General features: G+C 40.3%; 1 protein-coding gene across 1 annotated transcript in view; it reads left to right on the forward strand.

The window, feature by feature from the left end:
• The window catches only part of fam171a1 (family with sequence similarity 171 member A1), a 124,787-nt gene extending 108,386 nt beyond the window's left edge, over positions 1-16,401 (forward strand). The window contains exons 6-8 of the mRNA XM_007906399.2: positions 11,305-11,421; positions 11,712-11,835; positions 13,445-16,401. Of these exons, the coding sequence (XP_007904590.1) occupies positions 11,305-11,421; positions 11,712-11,835; positions 13,445-14,993 (1,790 nt within the window). The 3' untranslated portion in view covers positions 14,994-16,401. The remainder of the gene's footprint in view (positions 1-11,304; positions 11,422-11,711; positions 11,836-13,444) is intronic.
• Positions 16,402-16,929: the final 528 nt, after the last annotated feature.

Below are 16,929 nucleotides of genomic sequence, written 5' to 3' on the forward strand. Positions count from 1 at the left end.
TGAAAATTCTTCAAGTCGATCTTTATTGGAAGCCCCTTCTTTTTAAACATTGCAAAAAGCTAACTTCCAAATTAACACTGGATTTAAGAATGTTCCACAATTTCTGCACAAAATTAAATTTGAAGATGGAATAGAAAATGTTCAGTCTTTCAGGCTAAGGCTGGTTGGTTTGGGGCCTCATGTGTGCCTGGGGTAAACACCCAGATGGGTCTCTACCTCCCATGAATTGAAGTAAACCTTAAACAAGCAATTTATTGCATCAGAAATGCCTAAAGCAAAGCTTTAAATAAATCAATTTAATACTTTCTTCTCTTCTCTTGCCCTTATTCACCCCCCTCCCCACACTCCTGCAACCCCTCCCCCCAAAATAAAAGAAAACTTCTAATAGTTTGTAATATTCTGCAATGTCAGAGAGTTTTTTTCCTTTTTTGTCCATCTGGAACAGCTAACTGCTGTGCAAACTTACTACAAACTACAATAGATGATTTTCCCCCGCACATTGTACTGATGGCTTGAAATGCATCTATTGTGAATGATTGACAGTCTGTGACCTGTGGCTGCCAGAGAGGGATTTACTTTTGGGGTATTGTATTCTCCTGTTTTGATTTTACATTGCTCTTCCTCAGTCCTTCAAATTGTTTTTTCTGAGCCATTGTTTGAATAAACAATATCTTGTGCAATTTTTTCTTAAAAAGTCATTCGCATTACTGTCTTCAGTCCTTAGTGAAGGTGAAGTCACACAAACACCACACGACTTTCATTTCCTTATATGGTAGCTTATTTCTTTTGGTGTCCTTTTGAGGCAAACTGTGTTGTGTTAAATTCTGTGGTAGCATTTAAGAAGTATTAAAGTTTTGATTTATCAGTTTAGGGAATTAATATGCAATATGTGCTTAAACTAAAGAGCAATTGAGAAGATCAAATCATAGAATGTATAATTATGGTGCTTATGGTGACCTCCATCCCCCCAGTTCAGCGTCAGCTCCGCCACTGTTAAGCACTGCAAGACACTGCGCCACGTGATGGCCACTATATAAGTGCAAGTTGTTGTTGTTATGCAGTTGCAGGTTCTCTGGATAAAGTCTCTCTGCATAACCCTACCAAATACAATCTAGATGTTCATCAATTAACCCTGTTAATCCTGACCATTTGCCACTGAAAGTGCATGTTTAAGTGACATTAAAGATCCCATGATGCTATTCAAAAAGAAAAGGGAGTTTCTCCCAGTGTCGTAGTCAACAATTCCCCAGATAGAAAAAATGTCAATCACTTTATGCCAGTTATGAAATAGTGTGGGCAAATTGATTACTGCGTTCATCCATAAAATACAGTCCTAGTATCCTGTGAAGAGCTTTGAAATATCCTCCTGATGTGAAAGGCACTATACCACATGCAAATAATATCATTATAATAAAGGTGGTGCCCCTCACAGGTAAATGTAAATGTGATAGATACAAATTCCCCTGTGTTTAGTCTTGCTACCATTTGAAAGCAGCGATTTTCATGTTATCATTGATGGTTTTGCCCAGTCCTTAGTGAAGTTCATTGTGATATGGCACATGCGAAGCAAGCAAAACTCAGGTGTTTGCTTCATTTCCAGCCTGATTGAGAAAAAAACATTTATCCAGCTTCCTGCTGCACATCTCTGCTACCCAGGGGAAAAGAAGCTGGGTTCCCAGCTGTACAAGATCCTGTTTGAATCGGGAGATGTTGCTTTAGGGAATTAATGCCTTGGAACTTTACATAGTCATTCATTCGAACAGGAAAGTGGCACAATGGAACATCAGTGCGCCAATTTAAGATGGTTACCAAGGTAGTAAAGGAGAAGATTAGAAGTTTTTTTTAAAAGAGCTGTTAGGACTTGGAATAGCCTGTCCTGGAATGATGATTGACCCTGAATCCAATGGCCTTTGTCTGTGCTGTATATTTCTGTGGGTCTTTGACTCCAACTTGTCAAGACATTTGCATTAGAAAGGTTGAAAGTTTTCTTATCAAAGCCCTGGCAATAAGAGAATAGAAACTTTAAATCAGCTGCATAATATCAAGAAATAGATTTTTCTGAAGGAAAAGTCAAAGTAAATGAATCGTAACAATGTAGTCATTTTATATTTGGTTTTGTGTATCTTATTGTAAATTGGCTGTTTTCTGGCAGGTGGTCTCTGCGGATTAGTAATTCTATACCAGGGCATTTTATGGAGAGCTTATATACTTAGGGCACTAAATTTCATACTAAACATTGCTTATCTAAGTTAAGATGACTGATGCAATTTGTGGAGTTAATGGGAAAATGAGTGTTAATTTTAAACCCTAAATCCCTGTGAGTTTTTAGCGGCTGTTTATTGGAGATGCAGTGGTTCTGTGAAAAACACAAAAGGGCTTAGTTTTCCACCAGTTTAGGTGAAAAATTACCTCTGTTCCTTGGAAATTGCATCATTTTCCCACCTAGAGTGAGAATGTATCAATAACGGCAGTTGGCAAACCAGTAAACTACACGCTCGGTTGTTGGGGCACTCAAAAGAACTTCAGAGAAATGAGTCCTCACAGAGATTATGAACAAACAAGACTAAGAAAATCAGGAGTGTCAGAAATATTGTTTTGATTAAAATAAAAGATTTACAATATTTATCTTCCTATGCATTATGCCTGAATTAGTGCTCTATGTTGTGTGTTTGCACTTCCTACGTCCCTTGATGCCTTCTCTGTGTACGCTAACCTGTGTCAAACTGCCTACAGTGATGGCAAATGCAACAGTATACTTTGGTGTCAACTTGGCTCAGTAAGTTGCACTCTCATCTATGACTTAGAAGGTTGTAGGCTCAAGCCCTAATTTGGGACTTTGAGCTCATAAGACTCCCGTGGAGTGTTGGGAGATTGCTGCATTGGGAGCTTCTCCTGATGTCCTGGCCAACAAAGCTCCAGATAAAATTGGTCATTGACTTCATGGATATTTGAGGGACTTTCTTGGTCAAACAGTCAATAGTACATGACACAGTAAATCCTGTGAAACACTTTGAGACATTTTGATAATGAGTTAAGGCACTATTATTATTACATTGTCAAAGTTACTACATATAGCAGTGGTACTTCTGTGAGCTATGATCACTGCATTCGATTCTTTAGAATGTTGGTTTAACGAACAGCCAACTTCCAAACTGCATGTGGGGAATAACTGAATTCAACAATGTGTCAGTTCCAGTTGTTGAGACTCAAGGCAGCTGCGAACTGTCAGTTAGAATGATATTTTTTAGGTCCAAAAGCCAAAATCAAGCCAGTTCTTGCATCAGTGGAAAGTTGAAGATTAATGACATGACACAAAAAAGTGAAAACTTTCATTGTGACATTAGACATTCCAAGTCTGTACTTGGTATCACCGATGTTTAGGCCCAGTCTCTCTGAACAAGTTACTGAGCTGTTCATACAATCGTGGAACTTGTTATAATAATAATTCTTGCATTTAATATAGGGCCTTATCATGTTGTTGAGACGTCTCAAAGCACCTCATAATATATTGCAAGGTGAATTGACTACTTTGTGGGCGAAACGCGACAGCCTGTTGCGCACAGCAGTGTTCCATAACAGTCGCGGATTGAATGACCAAATTATTATTATTTTTTGGAGGGATTATTCCCCTGTGAAACAATCTGCCAATCAACCGTGTTCCCACATACTGTTAAGTACTGTTTTAAACACAGAAATAAAGTGTGGTCCAGTTATAACATGCTTCTGTACAACAATAATATAACAACCCTTGTGTTTTATACAGCATTTTATCACATGGTCAAAACAGTTCAAAGCACTTCACAGGATTTACTCTAGTGGGTGTTTGTAGACAAACTTGTGTTCAATAATCTCTTTCTGTACAATCTTGATTTCAGTCCAATGGTTATCTTCTTCTTTCTCCCTACAAGCTTTGTAGATCTTCCTATTTTTTCTTAATCTCCTTCTTTATTTTCCTGTTGATCTATATCGGTGTGATATTTGTTTAACTTGACCCTGCTACGCTTAGGTATGTTCTTGCCCTCCATGCTCTGATTGATGTATGTGAAGGATGTCCATTATCGTCAATTGATTGTCCTTGAGTAATGCCTCCTATTCCAAGTCATTTACCTCTGCCGGTTCCCCAACTAAAGTTGTATCCTTTGTTGCATGCTTGTGCCGTTTTCCAAGTCAAATTGAATATATTTGGTCACCTTTTTGTTAGTGGGGTTTTTTCAACGTCGCAAAGCATGAGCTGAAATTTGAACAACCAGCCAACCCAAGGAGAATTAAGCCTCTGAATACATGCTGGCAGTCTCACATTTAATCATCTCTTGGTGGTATTATTAAGCGGGAGGAGTCAAAGTTTTGACAAATGCTCCGTGAAAGTGCCATTGGGAATTATCCATTCTTGCTCCGCAGTGTCTAACTTTTCAGATAGGCCCAAATGTGCAATGAATTATATATTATAGCCTAAATATAACCTGCTGATGAAATGCAGCATCTCAAAGTGTCTATCGGTATATGACTCGAAACTTGCACAAATATCTCATGCTCCTAAATTCCCGGGGGAGGGGGGAGTATGTGAATTGCTTACTCTGCTCCAATACCAACTCTTTGCCCCCTTCTTCACCCCCCCCCCCCCACATTTAGCATTTCTTGCTTACTCTCTCTAAACCTGTACAATCTTCTCCAAATACTTTCTCTGATCCATACACTCCTCTGATTCTGGTCTGTTGCGTGTTCCTCACTCCTTCTGTCCCACCTTTGAGCCACTATGCCTCGAGAATTCCCTTCCAAAACCTCTTGTCTTGCTTCTACTTTCCCTAACTTCAAAAGCCTCCTAAACAGATAGCTTTTTGAGTGTGCTTCTGGTCAACATCCTTAATTCTCTCTTTCTTCAGCCTGCTTGGTGCTCCCTATAATGATTATTAAGTGCTTTGAGACATTGGTTCTGTATGAAAGGCACTGACTGTATAAGTGCAAGTTGTTCCTGGCTCCACTCCCAGCCTGACCACTGCTAAGTGTAGATCAAATACAGAAATCAGGCTTGGGTAGAAAACATTCCATGCTTTTCAGGGTACGGGGAAAGAATAGAGCAATGCGATTAGAACAGATAGCTCCGGGGGAAGCTGGCACCAGCAGACACACGATGGGTTGAATTGTCTCCCCCTGTGCTCAAACATTCAATGTTTCTATGAGGCTAATTTAATTTTCTGCTTCAGTAACTCACCCGCGTGCCTCAGTTCAGACACAGAATGTTTTGGGTTAAGTGCTACTGTATAATAGAGGCCTTGCTGACATTTTTGTCCATTTTGGTTGCCGGTGCATAAAAATCTTGCTTTAGTTGCCGTCTGACTTCCCTTGAAGCCTGTGAGGATATACATGTACTCCTTATTTTTAATACACTTGAATTTATATACTACAATACACATTTATATAGCGCCTTTCCCATCTAGAGGACATTTCAAAGCGCTTTATCCCCTAAAGCTATTGTTTGCTACTATATTTTAAAAAATTCTGGTTTAGATTCTCCTCCAAATTCAAATTTGTCGGCAAACTCAAATAAATGTGCTACTCAGTTCATTGTTCATCGCATTTTGCTGACACAGTTGCCAAGTTTGCTTTTGTATACAAAAAATGTGAAGCGGTACATTTTTAATAACCCTTACATTTGGTAAAACATCCTTCTTTCACTTTGGGAGGATATCCCAAAGTACTTCAGAGTTTACTGTACAACAACACTTATCTAGCGCCCTCCACACAGGGTAGCGTCCCAGAGCGCTTAACAGTGGCGGAGCCTGATTCCGAGGTGGGGGGGTGGGTAGGAGGTGACCATAAGCACGGTCGAAAAGGAAGGTTTTCAGACGGGACTTGAAAAAAGGGAGAGGGGGCAAGGCGGAGGGATTGAGGGAGAGTGTTCCAGAGTTCCAAAGTGCGACCTCCAATGGTAGAGCGGAGGGTGCGAGGGACGAGCAGGAGGCCGGTGCTAGTCGAGCGGAGGCTCCGGGTGGTGGAGTGAGGAGGTCAGAGAGGTAGGGAGGTGCCAGGGAGTGAAGGGAATTGAACACTAGTTTGAGGATCTTGAAGTCGATCTGTTTGGTGATGGGGAGCCATGGGAGCCCGGCCAGAACTGGTGAGATGTGGGTAATGGAGTTTGGGCCGGGTCAGTATGTGGGCAACAGTGCAGTGACTGTTGTGTGTCTGTGGGAGGACGTTTTGAAAGAAAGAATAGAGAGTGGAATTATATCCTGGGTTTTAGAATTCTCAATCAAGTGGAAGAACAGAAGGATGTTTACTTTTGTATTCGGTGACCTTGTAAATAAAACCTGGAATCCTGCTTGGGCTGTTAAAAAGGCAAGCAGGATTCTAAGTTTTATTTACAAGGCCAGTGAATACCAAAGTAAGGAAGTAATGATGAATCTGTATAAGACATTAGAGTGGAGTCCTATAGCTCACTGGTTAGCGCACTCGCCTCGTAAGCGAGGGACCTGGGCAGAATGAAACGTTGGGCAAGTTTCCTTATTTCACACGCCTCTGTTTACCTCGCAGTGAGTAAGAACCCAGTTGTTAGTCAATTGGTAGATCGCTTTTCCGGGAGTCATAATTCCCTCAAAAAANTAATAATAAATTGGTCATTTCAATCCATGACTGTTTGTGGGACACTGAGGTGCACAATTTACTGCCGCGTTTCACCCCAAAAATGTACAGTCAATTCACTTTACAATATATTCTATGAAGCGCATTGAGACGTCTCAATAGATATGAAAAGGCGCTACATCAAATGCAAGGATTCATATTAGTATTATTGCTTAGGTGAAATATTGCACACAGTTTTGGGCTTCTTTATATAAAGGATGTTAGAGTAATCGATTGTTTTTTTGGTCAGCAGGGTGTCAGACGTAAGAGTATTCAGACCAGACTGAGAGTTCCTTGCATGTCACCTAAACATGGAAATTTCTGTGTATAGAATGCAGTGCGCACTGTCTCCCCGGGGATGTACCCTGGAGGTACTTTTAGAGTATAACTAACTAAACTACATAGCTTGCCATTGAAAACAACAACAAGATTACATTTCTATAGCACCTTTCACGTCGGGAGGATGTCCTAAGGCACTGGACAATGTACAGCATTTCAGTCCTGAGCTGGGGTCAGGGAGGGAGAGGGGAGGGGAAGGGGGGTGACCGATGGCCTGGCCGAAGAGGAGGGTTTTGAGGCGGACTTGAAGGAGGCTAAGGAGGGTCGAAGCGGAGTGATTGGGGGATGGAATTCCAGAGGTTGGGGGCAGAGTGGCTGAAGGCTGTCCCGCCAATGATGGGGCAGGTGAGTCGGGGGACGTGGAGCAAGCCGGAGCACTGTCTGACAAGCTTCCCACTGCTTGTCTAGATAAGACAATCCTATCCATGAAGCCTTTGATTTACAGGTTTAACAGGAGCTGAGTAGGAAGAATTATTGGCACCAATGATTGATCTGCTTATTTCTGTTCTGCTGATGTGCCAGGCTGGCTGATCTGCCATTCTGGGTCCCTACATTTTAATCCCTCCCTGCCTTCCAGAACAGCCTTAAGACCAATCTCTTCCTCTGCGCTTTCAGCCACCTCTGAAAATGAATTGAAGTGTTATCATCTCCTGCAATATTGCTAAACAATATTTGTGTCGTGTCCTGGGGCACTGATTTATTTTATTACCTTTGCAAAAGGTCCACAGTTTCAACATGGAGATGATTCTTGCTGACTTGCTGATTGTGCTGCCTTCATTGTGCAGTAATAACGATAATGATCTTTACATTTGGTATAGTGACTTTCACATTGGGAGGGCATCCCAAAGTGCTTCACAGATATACTGTAAAGTGCAGTTTTTTNGTGGAAGACCCAAGCAATCAATTTACGCAGAGCAGAGCAGTGTCCCACAAATAGCCATGGAAATGAATGACCAGTTTTATCTTGGGGGTTATTGTCCAGGACACAGGGAGAAACTTCCTTCACTTAAGAAGCTTGTTGTCCACCCATTATGATGTCTTCTTCATACCACCACAGCCAAAGCAAGCCAAACTGAATGTGATTAATCATTCCTTTCAATCATGTTTGGGACTACTGCAATTTTATGAATGGAAAGTTGCTAAGTTTCTACATTCTCTTACATGTTGAATTATCTATATTTCCATCCATTCCAGTGCTGGATGGGAACAGCTTGCAAAAACATCACACATAGCACCAAATGTCTCAATTTTACACCTTCTATTGTAACAAATGGTTTATAATTCTAACTCAGTGGCTTGCCCTGGAACAGCATGCTGAAACTCGCAAGTATGCTTGTGGTCTGTATCTGTCAAACATCATGTCTTGCCATCTACTCAACCATGAATTAAATCAAAATATTGCTGCTAACCAGAGCTATTTAGAGTAAATGTGTCACCGATGTAGCTTGAAAAGCAGTAGAACCAGCTTTTTATTTTGTAAAAATAATAATAATCCTTGTATTTCAAATAGCACCTTTCACATCAAGACATCTCAAAGGGCTTCACAGGATATATTGTAAAGTTGAGGGTGATTGCAGAATATGATTGGAAGGGCTTTCTTGTTGAAATATTTAGGTTCACTTTAATAAATGGTTTGCTCGCCTATGATTTTTCATCTCAAAAGAACCCTGCTGTTTTTGTAAATCTAATTCATTGTTACTGACGTAATGTTTACACCGGAACTTTCTCAGTCATGGTTCACTCAATGATATACCCTGTCATTAACCTTAGTTGTGGGGCACTAAAAGACTTATTTGAGGAGGAATTGTGTTTCCTTTGATGTTCCTCCATTCTGCTCTGCCCTGCACACTCCCACATTCTGCAAGACTAGTCTGCAGATGGTAAGAAAAACTTTCCTCGGGTTACTGATGTAATACACTAGAATTAGGTAATTGAGTTCACTGAAGATGTGCAGTTTTTAAAATTATTTAGCTAGGCAGTGTAAATTCATATCAATTCTGTTCACCTTCACAGCAGATAGATACGCTCTGTCTCTAATGTTTAACAAAGTGTGTGTGCGTGCATGTGCGAGAGATTTTTTGGGGTCAGGCGGGTGTCTGACACGTGCAGAAATCCATCATCATTCTTAAGAATATCCAAGCCGAACAGAGTTCCATGCATTCCACATATACATATTCCCAAGATATTTATTGACAGAGAGAGAGAGAGAGCGAAAGAGGCAAGGAGAGGAGGTGTCCAAGAACATGGTCGCACTTGCAACTGAACAGCAAGTGTTTTCTTTTGCAGTTGAGCTCAAACTGAGGTTCGGTTACATCTGTCCACAGAGCACAGGCCCCTTTAATTCCCCAGCAAATGTATGAATGTGGGTGGAGTACTGAATGTATGATCTCAGGACATGAACATTTATTTTTTTGGGTAGCTTAGTAACAAGAAAACAATCTGGTAACATAAACCCTGAACAAAGCTATTGTAATTTCCCTTGTGCTAAAAAGAGTATTATTGGAAAGGAAATGTATTCAAAGAATGATTTTACAAAGTCCACTGAAAAGGAAACTGTTTTAGGAATTAACTGAGCTGTCAAGGAAATCACTTGCATTAGGAGATCAATAGTTCAGCCAAAGACAATGCCAATATTCACAGTTAATTGTGCTGCATCTTTAAGCTAACATTTTGAAATAAATAATAATCCGTGCATTTGATATAGCACCTTTCACATCCACAGAACATCTCAAACGGCTTGACAGGCTATAGTGTAAAATGAGAGCGTGTGTATATTGCAAATGATGCAATGACCAAACCCACACCTAAGCAAATTTATCTTCGACAAATGTATTCTGTTCTACAGTAAGACTGAGTATTGTGTTTTATCGTAAAATGTGTGCTATTAACTGCTGGTAGAAGCTTATAATGCCCTTTGTAAATCTGCTGAATGACGTTTAAGGGCTGATTTTGAGCAAATGGCCATACTGGTTCAGAAGTGAGCTTGGAAGAAAGCCTAGCACATGGGTTTTTACAGCTTGTCTTGCTGACAGAATGTGGCCAACAGGCATAAAACCTCTTGCCTGGGAAGAACTCAAGGATTTGCATGATGATGATCTAATGATGTAACTATATTTGACTTGGTACTGAACTATAAACATAAAGCAAATCAAAGATGACAAAGCTTAGTGCTATGTTGTTTGATAAACTGATGCTCTGGAGCATATACAGTGCTGAGCTCATGTGCCCCCTAGTGACCAATGAGAGACATGCACAGAACAGCATTTCTAAACTATTTGAGATGTTATTAGGGATATTTTGGATGTACAGTATGGTAATAAGTAAAATTATTTGTTAACTTATATGCTTCAGGAACAAAACTGATGAATGTGTTTTGAAGAGAATTAAATCCTCCCAACTGTGAGACATTAGGTTTCATGAAATTGGATATAGAAGTGCTAGAAAGCTGATGATTCCAGATCTTGGGGATTGAGAAGAAAGTGTCTTAATTCCCTGATGTATATTTTTCAGTTCCAATCATGTGAATGATTTTCCTTCTGCCCAATTAAATTGCAATATTTGTGGTGGGTTTATAACATCAATGTGTCCAGTGCTGCTAAGATTAAATCGTTTGTATTTGCACTGGCCTGCTTCATGTCCCCCGCTCTACCTGCCCCCCAATTGGTGGTCAGGCTTTCAGCCTTTCTGCCCCAATCAATGGAACTCCATCCCAGATTCCATCCAACTTGCATCTTCCTCACCTCGTTCAAGGTCCAGCTCAAGATCTATCTGTTTGACCGTGCCTTTGGTTATCTTTCTCCTCACAACCCCCGTGGCTACCATCTTAGCTTGAGTGCAAAACCAGGAATGTCGACCACCTTGAGTCATCCTCCTGGCATGAGGTGCTATAGAAATGAAAATTTACATAACAGCAACAAATTACATTTGTATAGTGTCTTTCACATCTAGAGGATATCCCAAAGCGCTGGGTAGTCAGATTTGGACCCGAGTAGGGGGTTGGGATTAGGAGGAGTAGAGGGCAGGGAGGGTAGGTGTAGGTGGGTGACCGAAGGCATGGTTGAAGAGGAGGGTCTTGAGATGGGTCTGGAAGGAGGCAAGGGAGGGAGCAAGGGAAAGGGATTGTGGGCTGAAGTTTCAAAGGGTGGGAGCAGAGAAGCTGAAAGCCCACTGCCAAAGTGAAGCGGGCCGGGCGGGGAGGAATGTTGAGCAGGCCAGAGCCTGCTGAGAGGAGGACGTGGATAGGTCAAAATGGAATGCATTGCAAGTAAAGTATATGCAAGTGAATAAGCATATTTTAAAAATATATGCAATTGATTGGGTTAAAAGTTACTTGGATTTCTTCCCCGTCAGGTGCTTGGCTGAAGAGCGTACTGGGCCTTGTACAAAAAGAAGGAGACCAGCTGACCTGGACGTACATCGCTCCTCACTTGGGTTACTGGGCTGCAGCCATGTCTCCTCAAAGCCCAGGTAAACTATTCAGCAGATAGTGGTGATGTCTGAAGGTTACTGCAAGATGGTGAGACTTGATCAGAAATGTACTGAGCCACTCACATTTATATTGAAGATGAAGAAACCTAATCCTGATAATGTGTATAACCTTGTATGATCTCAGTTATTTTAAATGCTGAATGTATTCAGAATTTGATTTATTGATATTTTACACAGTAGAAAAGGGAATGCTATCTCCTTGAAGTTACTTTAGAAGCAAGCGGCTTATTTAGTAACATCGACAATATATTTTAATTTGCTTATTTTAGGTGGTTTGGGTACTGTTGGAACCAAGGACATCACAGTCTATCATACGGTCTTCCTGCTGGCCATTCTAGGAGGGATGGCTGTCATTCTGCTGGTTCTGCTTTGCTTACTCATTTATTATTGCAGGTAACTCTTCAATGAAAAATGTTCCTTTCAGAGGTAAAGCAGAGCTCCTCAAAATACAGTGTATGCCACTTCCAGGGTGTGAGATCTTTATCCAGTTCAAACACTTCCAGTAGGGTTTGTGCTATTGTCTTGTTCCTTTGCCTGTCACTATAAATTGTCTATCAGTTATGAATAATTTATTTAAAAGTTTGGACAATTCATTTGCAATCAGAGCTCTATGAAGCTTGAAAATTAATTTTATTAATGTAATTAATTTAATTTAATCATAAATTTTCTCCAAATTAATTTTAAAAGTTGTATTTGCCCAATGTCCAATTTGTCCATTCTTTAGTGGGAAATGCTATAAGGCGAGGTGGGGAGATTTGAACAACAAAATCTATTCTTGTTGAAGAAAACTTTTTTTAATATTAGTAAAGCCAAGTGAGCTCTTGAGATTTTCTTTATTTCCATTAAATTAATACTTATAAAGGATATACAGACAGAAAAGTATTACTCTATGTTTTTAGTATTAATTAGAAATTTCTGTTCTGGGCACATTTTCCCATTGAATCAATGCTAAGACACCAAAATAACTTTTTTATTGGCGTTAATCCTTTGTGTCCCTCTCCCGAAGGAGAGAAAAGTTTGGAAATGAATCCACTCTGGCGGCTGGAATATAAATAGGCTTTTACTGCAGCTTATTACAAACTAGCCTTTAAACTTTTTTAAAAAACAGTTTGAGAATACAAGTTCTTGAGATTTATAATGTTATCAAAGAGCTGATTGCACTCCCTGCCTTTCATAACATTAAAACTTAACGTTAAAACTGCTCAGCAGTAGTGGAGCTCCTTACATGAATTTAGTTACCAAAGTGCTGAGCTTTCCTCAGTGTCAGTGTTATAAATCTGCTTCCCCACTTTCAATGCCAGATCTCATAGCGCATTTCTTCCATGTCACTATTATACCATGAAAGCAAATGCCATTCCAAGTAGAAATCCAGATTTATACCATGTGTACTGGTAACTCCCTGGAGCTGAGGAGAGCCATTGCTTCCATAGTATAAAAAGTACCATTAAAATGTACTTGTGATCCTGGAAAGCTCTGAAGAAAATCTTTGGAGGTTTTCAGTAACTTCTCCTGTCAGCAAGATTTTTATGATCATTGGCTTTCTTTACTGACAATACATCAATTTTCCACTCTTAGTCTTGCTTGTAAAGGAGAAGAGGGCTCAAATCCATCTATTTCAAGCTTAAATTAGTTCAAATACACTTTTGAAATGACGGGTAGATTTTTATTTAAAGTTTTGACTTGAATTTACATTGGGGCAAAAATGCTGTACTCACCGCATGGATTGGCTAAAGAATGATTCCTGATGGCATCCGACTTATGGGAAGGAACTCCATCCACTCTGGTGGTAGAATGCATGGGAGCAGAAACCCAATGGGTCGGTGTCCAGTCTTTTTGGTTACTGCTCAGAGTTGCTATTTGTGACTCGAGGGTTGTTATTAAGTGAATCCAAGTAGTGAATACCACATTTTCAGCACCACTGTCCATCAATTGTTATCTTTTCTTAAGTGACGTTATTGCATCCACGACAAACTGAATGCTTCTGTACCCCTCAACCCCACAGGAGGAAGTGTTTGAAACCTCGTCAACACCATAGGAAAATTCAGCTGTCTTCTGCACTGGACAGTTCCAAGAAGGACCAAGCAACTTCAATGTCTCACATCAACTTGATCAGTGCAGTCCATATGGAACTGGTCTCCTCAGGTGGGGAAGCAGATGTGCATACGCCAATGCTGAAACCTTCCTACAGCACATCCCGAGAATTCAGTTCTCGAGAAGAGTTAATTTCACACAAAGTCCCTGTTCTGAGGGACGCACTAAACGAAGATTATCTGGGATCCTCGGGAACCTTTCCCCTCAAGGTGGCCAGGTCCATTAATATTTCGGAGGATTTTGAATCTCCTATGCGAGAGAGGAGTTACAATTCAGTGGCGTCTCAGCCGTTACTGGAAAAAAGGGATAAGGAAGTTCAAGCTTCAGGAAGCTTTTTTCCCATTGACAATAAAGGTTGTATCCGAGAGCCAACTTATCAATTGTCGTGTGTTCCTGACAAAGCACAACAAATGGACCGAAAAGCAGTCGATTACAAGATGTCCCGGTCAGTTGACCACCTCGAACGACCAACATCGTTTCCTCAGCCAGGCCAGTTGATCTGTTGCAGTTCAGTAGATGAAGTGAATGACAATGTTTATAGGAAAGTGCTACCCACCTTGGTCATTCCTGCCCATTACATGAAGTTGCCAACGGAATACCCTTCTGCAGGGCAACTTTTGACCAGCCCAGCGGAGCAAGAGCTTGAGTTGGAACGGCTACAGACAGAGCTTTCTGTCCCTCAATTGGCGATGCCACAAAACTTGTCCCAACAGCAACTAGAGGAAGGAGAAGGCAAAGACTGGAGTCCCCAGTCATCCTCCATGTCAGAATCGGTATCTATTCCAGCGTCACTAAGTGAGGCTGCGGTGGCTCAGATGAATGGCGAAGTGCAACTCCTTACAGAAAAGGCTCTACTGGAACTCGCTGGAGGAAAGCCTCTTCCTCACCCGAGAGCCTGGTTTGTTTCACTGGATGGCCGTGCAAACGCCCAGGTTAGACATTCTTACATTGACCTGCAGAAAGCTGGAAAAAATGGGAGCAATGATGCCAGCTTAGATTCTGGTGTCGACATGAATGAATCCAAACCTAGTCGAAAGGGAAAAGAGGCCAGAGAGCGAAATCTTTCAGGGAGCATGACCTACACAAGGCTGGTCTATGTGGATGATATGGAGCAGAGTGGGAGTGAAAGTGGGACAGCTGTCTGCAGCCCAGAGGATATCTCAATAAAACCTCTGTTGGATGAGTTGGCCAAAAGAAATAGTGGCATGACAGAGGGCATTGAGAATGAAAACCTGCAGAGAATTGAAGAAATCGAGGCACCACTTCCAACAAGTCCAAGCTATGACAAACATGTGGACACTGAGGAGCAGATGCTGAATAATGAGAATGATCGGATTAATGACAATGATCAGATAAATGAGAATGACGACAATGATAGTTCGGAGGACCAAGGAGAGGATAAAAAAAGCCCTTGGCAGAAAAGGGAAGAAAGACCCTTAATTGCTTTTAATTTGAAATGAGCATTTCTCGGCTTACTCCCACTGGAGTACAAAAAAAGTTGCCAAATATTCTTTACAAAAGTGCTTGCCCGGTTGAGAGAGCTGATCTACCCTCGGAAGAAGAAAACGCATGACCGTTTTCGAAAACTGCAGTATGAATGAAATACTGGTCTTTCGAACACAATGGAACACATTCAATAGGCTTTCAAAGCAATTGTTTAAGTGAAAGCCTATGGGACAACCAGATGATTATAGAAAGACATAAATGTCTTTAAATTTATTTTTTGGCATAAATTGCCTATTGTGTGAAATAATGAATTCCATGCCAGGTATTTTACCCAAACATCCCTGTAGTGGTAACAGTTGATGAACCTGTATTGATTTCTACTTATTTGTTAGAATTATACTGTAATAGTGTATTAAAAGGACACACTTAGATGCTGTGCCCACAGGTATAGAATAATTGAAAAAAAAAGGCTATGCATTGCTGCTTTGTAGAATTATGTTGCTTGGATGTCTTTTTAAATCATTCGTCGCGTCCACTATTTGGTGTAAACTATTTTCTTTAAAGTCCTTTATCCTATTAGATTTATGTTGAATGTTCTAGCATCTTGCTTACCAGTATGCTGTGAACGACAACTCTCAGTGATGACAAAAGCCTTTGATTTAAACCAAACTGCCCTAAAAAAATCTGGTCCAGTATTCTCCAAGTGCCTTCATAGTTTCCATTTCCATTACGCAAATCCTGTTTCAACAGTTCTCAACTCTTGAAATTCTGCTTTTCATAATTGTCAGTTTTTTGACAGTTTATTGATTTGCATGCAACAGTTGTGCTTTTTTTGTCACTTTTAAAAATGCAACTGTATCTTGTAGCCTAGCAGTGTGTATTGTATTACTGTTTTTTGCTGTTGAACTACAGGTAGACTAGAGGACTTTTATGAAGAGGTTAAAAAAGTAGCCGTGAATGGAGGTCCTGTATGTATTGTATGTTTGGATGCAGTCAAGCATTTTAATTGCTAGCATTATCCATGTCCAGTTATGGAGCTATGAGTGGTCAAGAATGAGTGATTAATATGGGTCTCAGCCAACACTTTATCCTTCTGTAACACCTCATAGTGCCAGGATTCCTTTTCTGTGCAATCTTTTGGATTGGTTGCTTGTTTCTCTAAGGCTAATTATTCAAAATAAATCTATAGATAAAACCTGAACGTCCTTGTATTTATTCTGAAAAGGCTCCCAATCAGTCCCTTGTTTTTAGACCTATATTTATAGCGTTTCTTTGAATGAATAGAAATTTTCAAAGTGGATTTGGGCAATATTTTTGTTCTTGGGAATCACGTTAAAATGTTGAATTTTGTTGGACATTTTCTTTACTCAGCTGACCACATTAGTTTTTTTTAAGTTTGTAATAAACCTACATCTGGAATAATTTGATCTCCTTCATTGTCTGACTGATGTTAAACACTGTGACTCTTGGGCTGTGTGAATAACAGAACTTAAAATAACTTAAACGATCTGTGGTATAGTAATAAAAGCTTACTTTCTCCCAACACTTTGTATAAAAAAAACTTTTACCTTACACTGTTAATAACATATTACATTTATAATATGTGGGTGGTCTCGTAACTAGAACCATATTATCTACAGGAATAACCTTGGTGCATTCTGTGAGTGCTTCATAGGTAAATGTATAAAGTATAGCAACTGTATATTTGTAGATGTACTCAGTGGCCAATTTGTACAGGGCAATATCCCACAAATACTAGTAAGGCAAATGACCTTTCGATTTGGAGGATTGTTGACACCCTTCACTTTACAATGCTAAGCTTCATCTGCCATTGTTTCTGCCCCCTCGACTAGTCTGTCTGCATCTATGCCATTTTTGATCAGAGAGATGTCCCAATGTCCTGGCCAACAATCCTGCAGATAATTTGACCTTTCAGTTAATGGCATTACT

This window comes from Callorhinchus milii, unplaced genomic scaffold (assembly GCF_018977255.1).
Source record: "Callorhinchus milii isolate IMCB2004 unplaced genomic scaffold, IMCB_Cmil_1.0 Scaffold2, whole genome shotgun sequence".
In the NCBI taxonomy this organism is placed as follows: Eukaryota; Metazoa; Chordata; class Chondrichthyes; order Chimaeriformes; family Callorhinchidae; genus Callorhinchus; species Callorhinchus milii.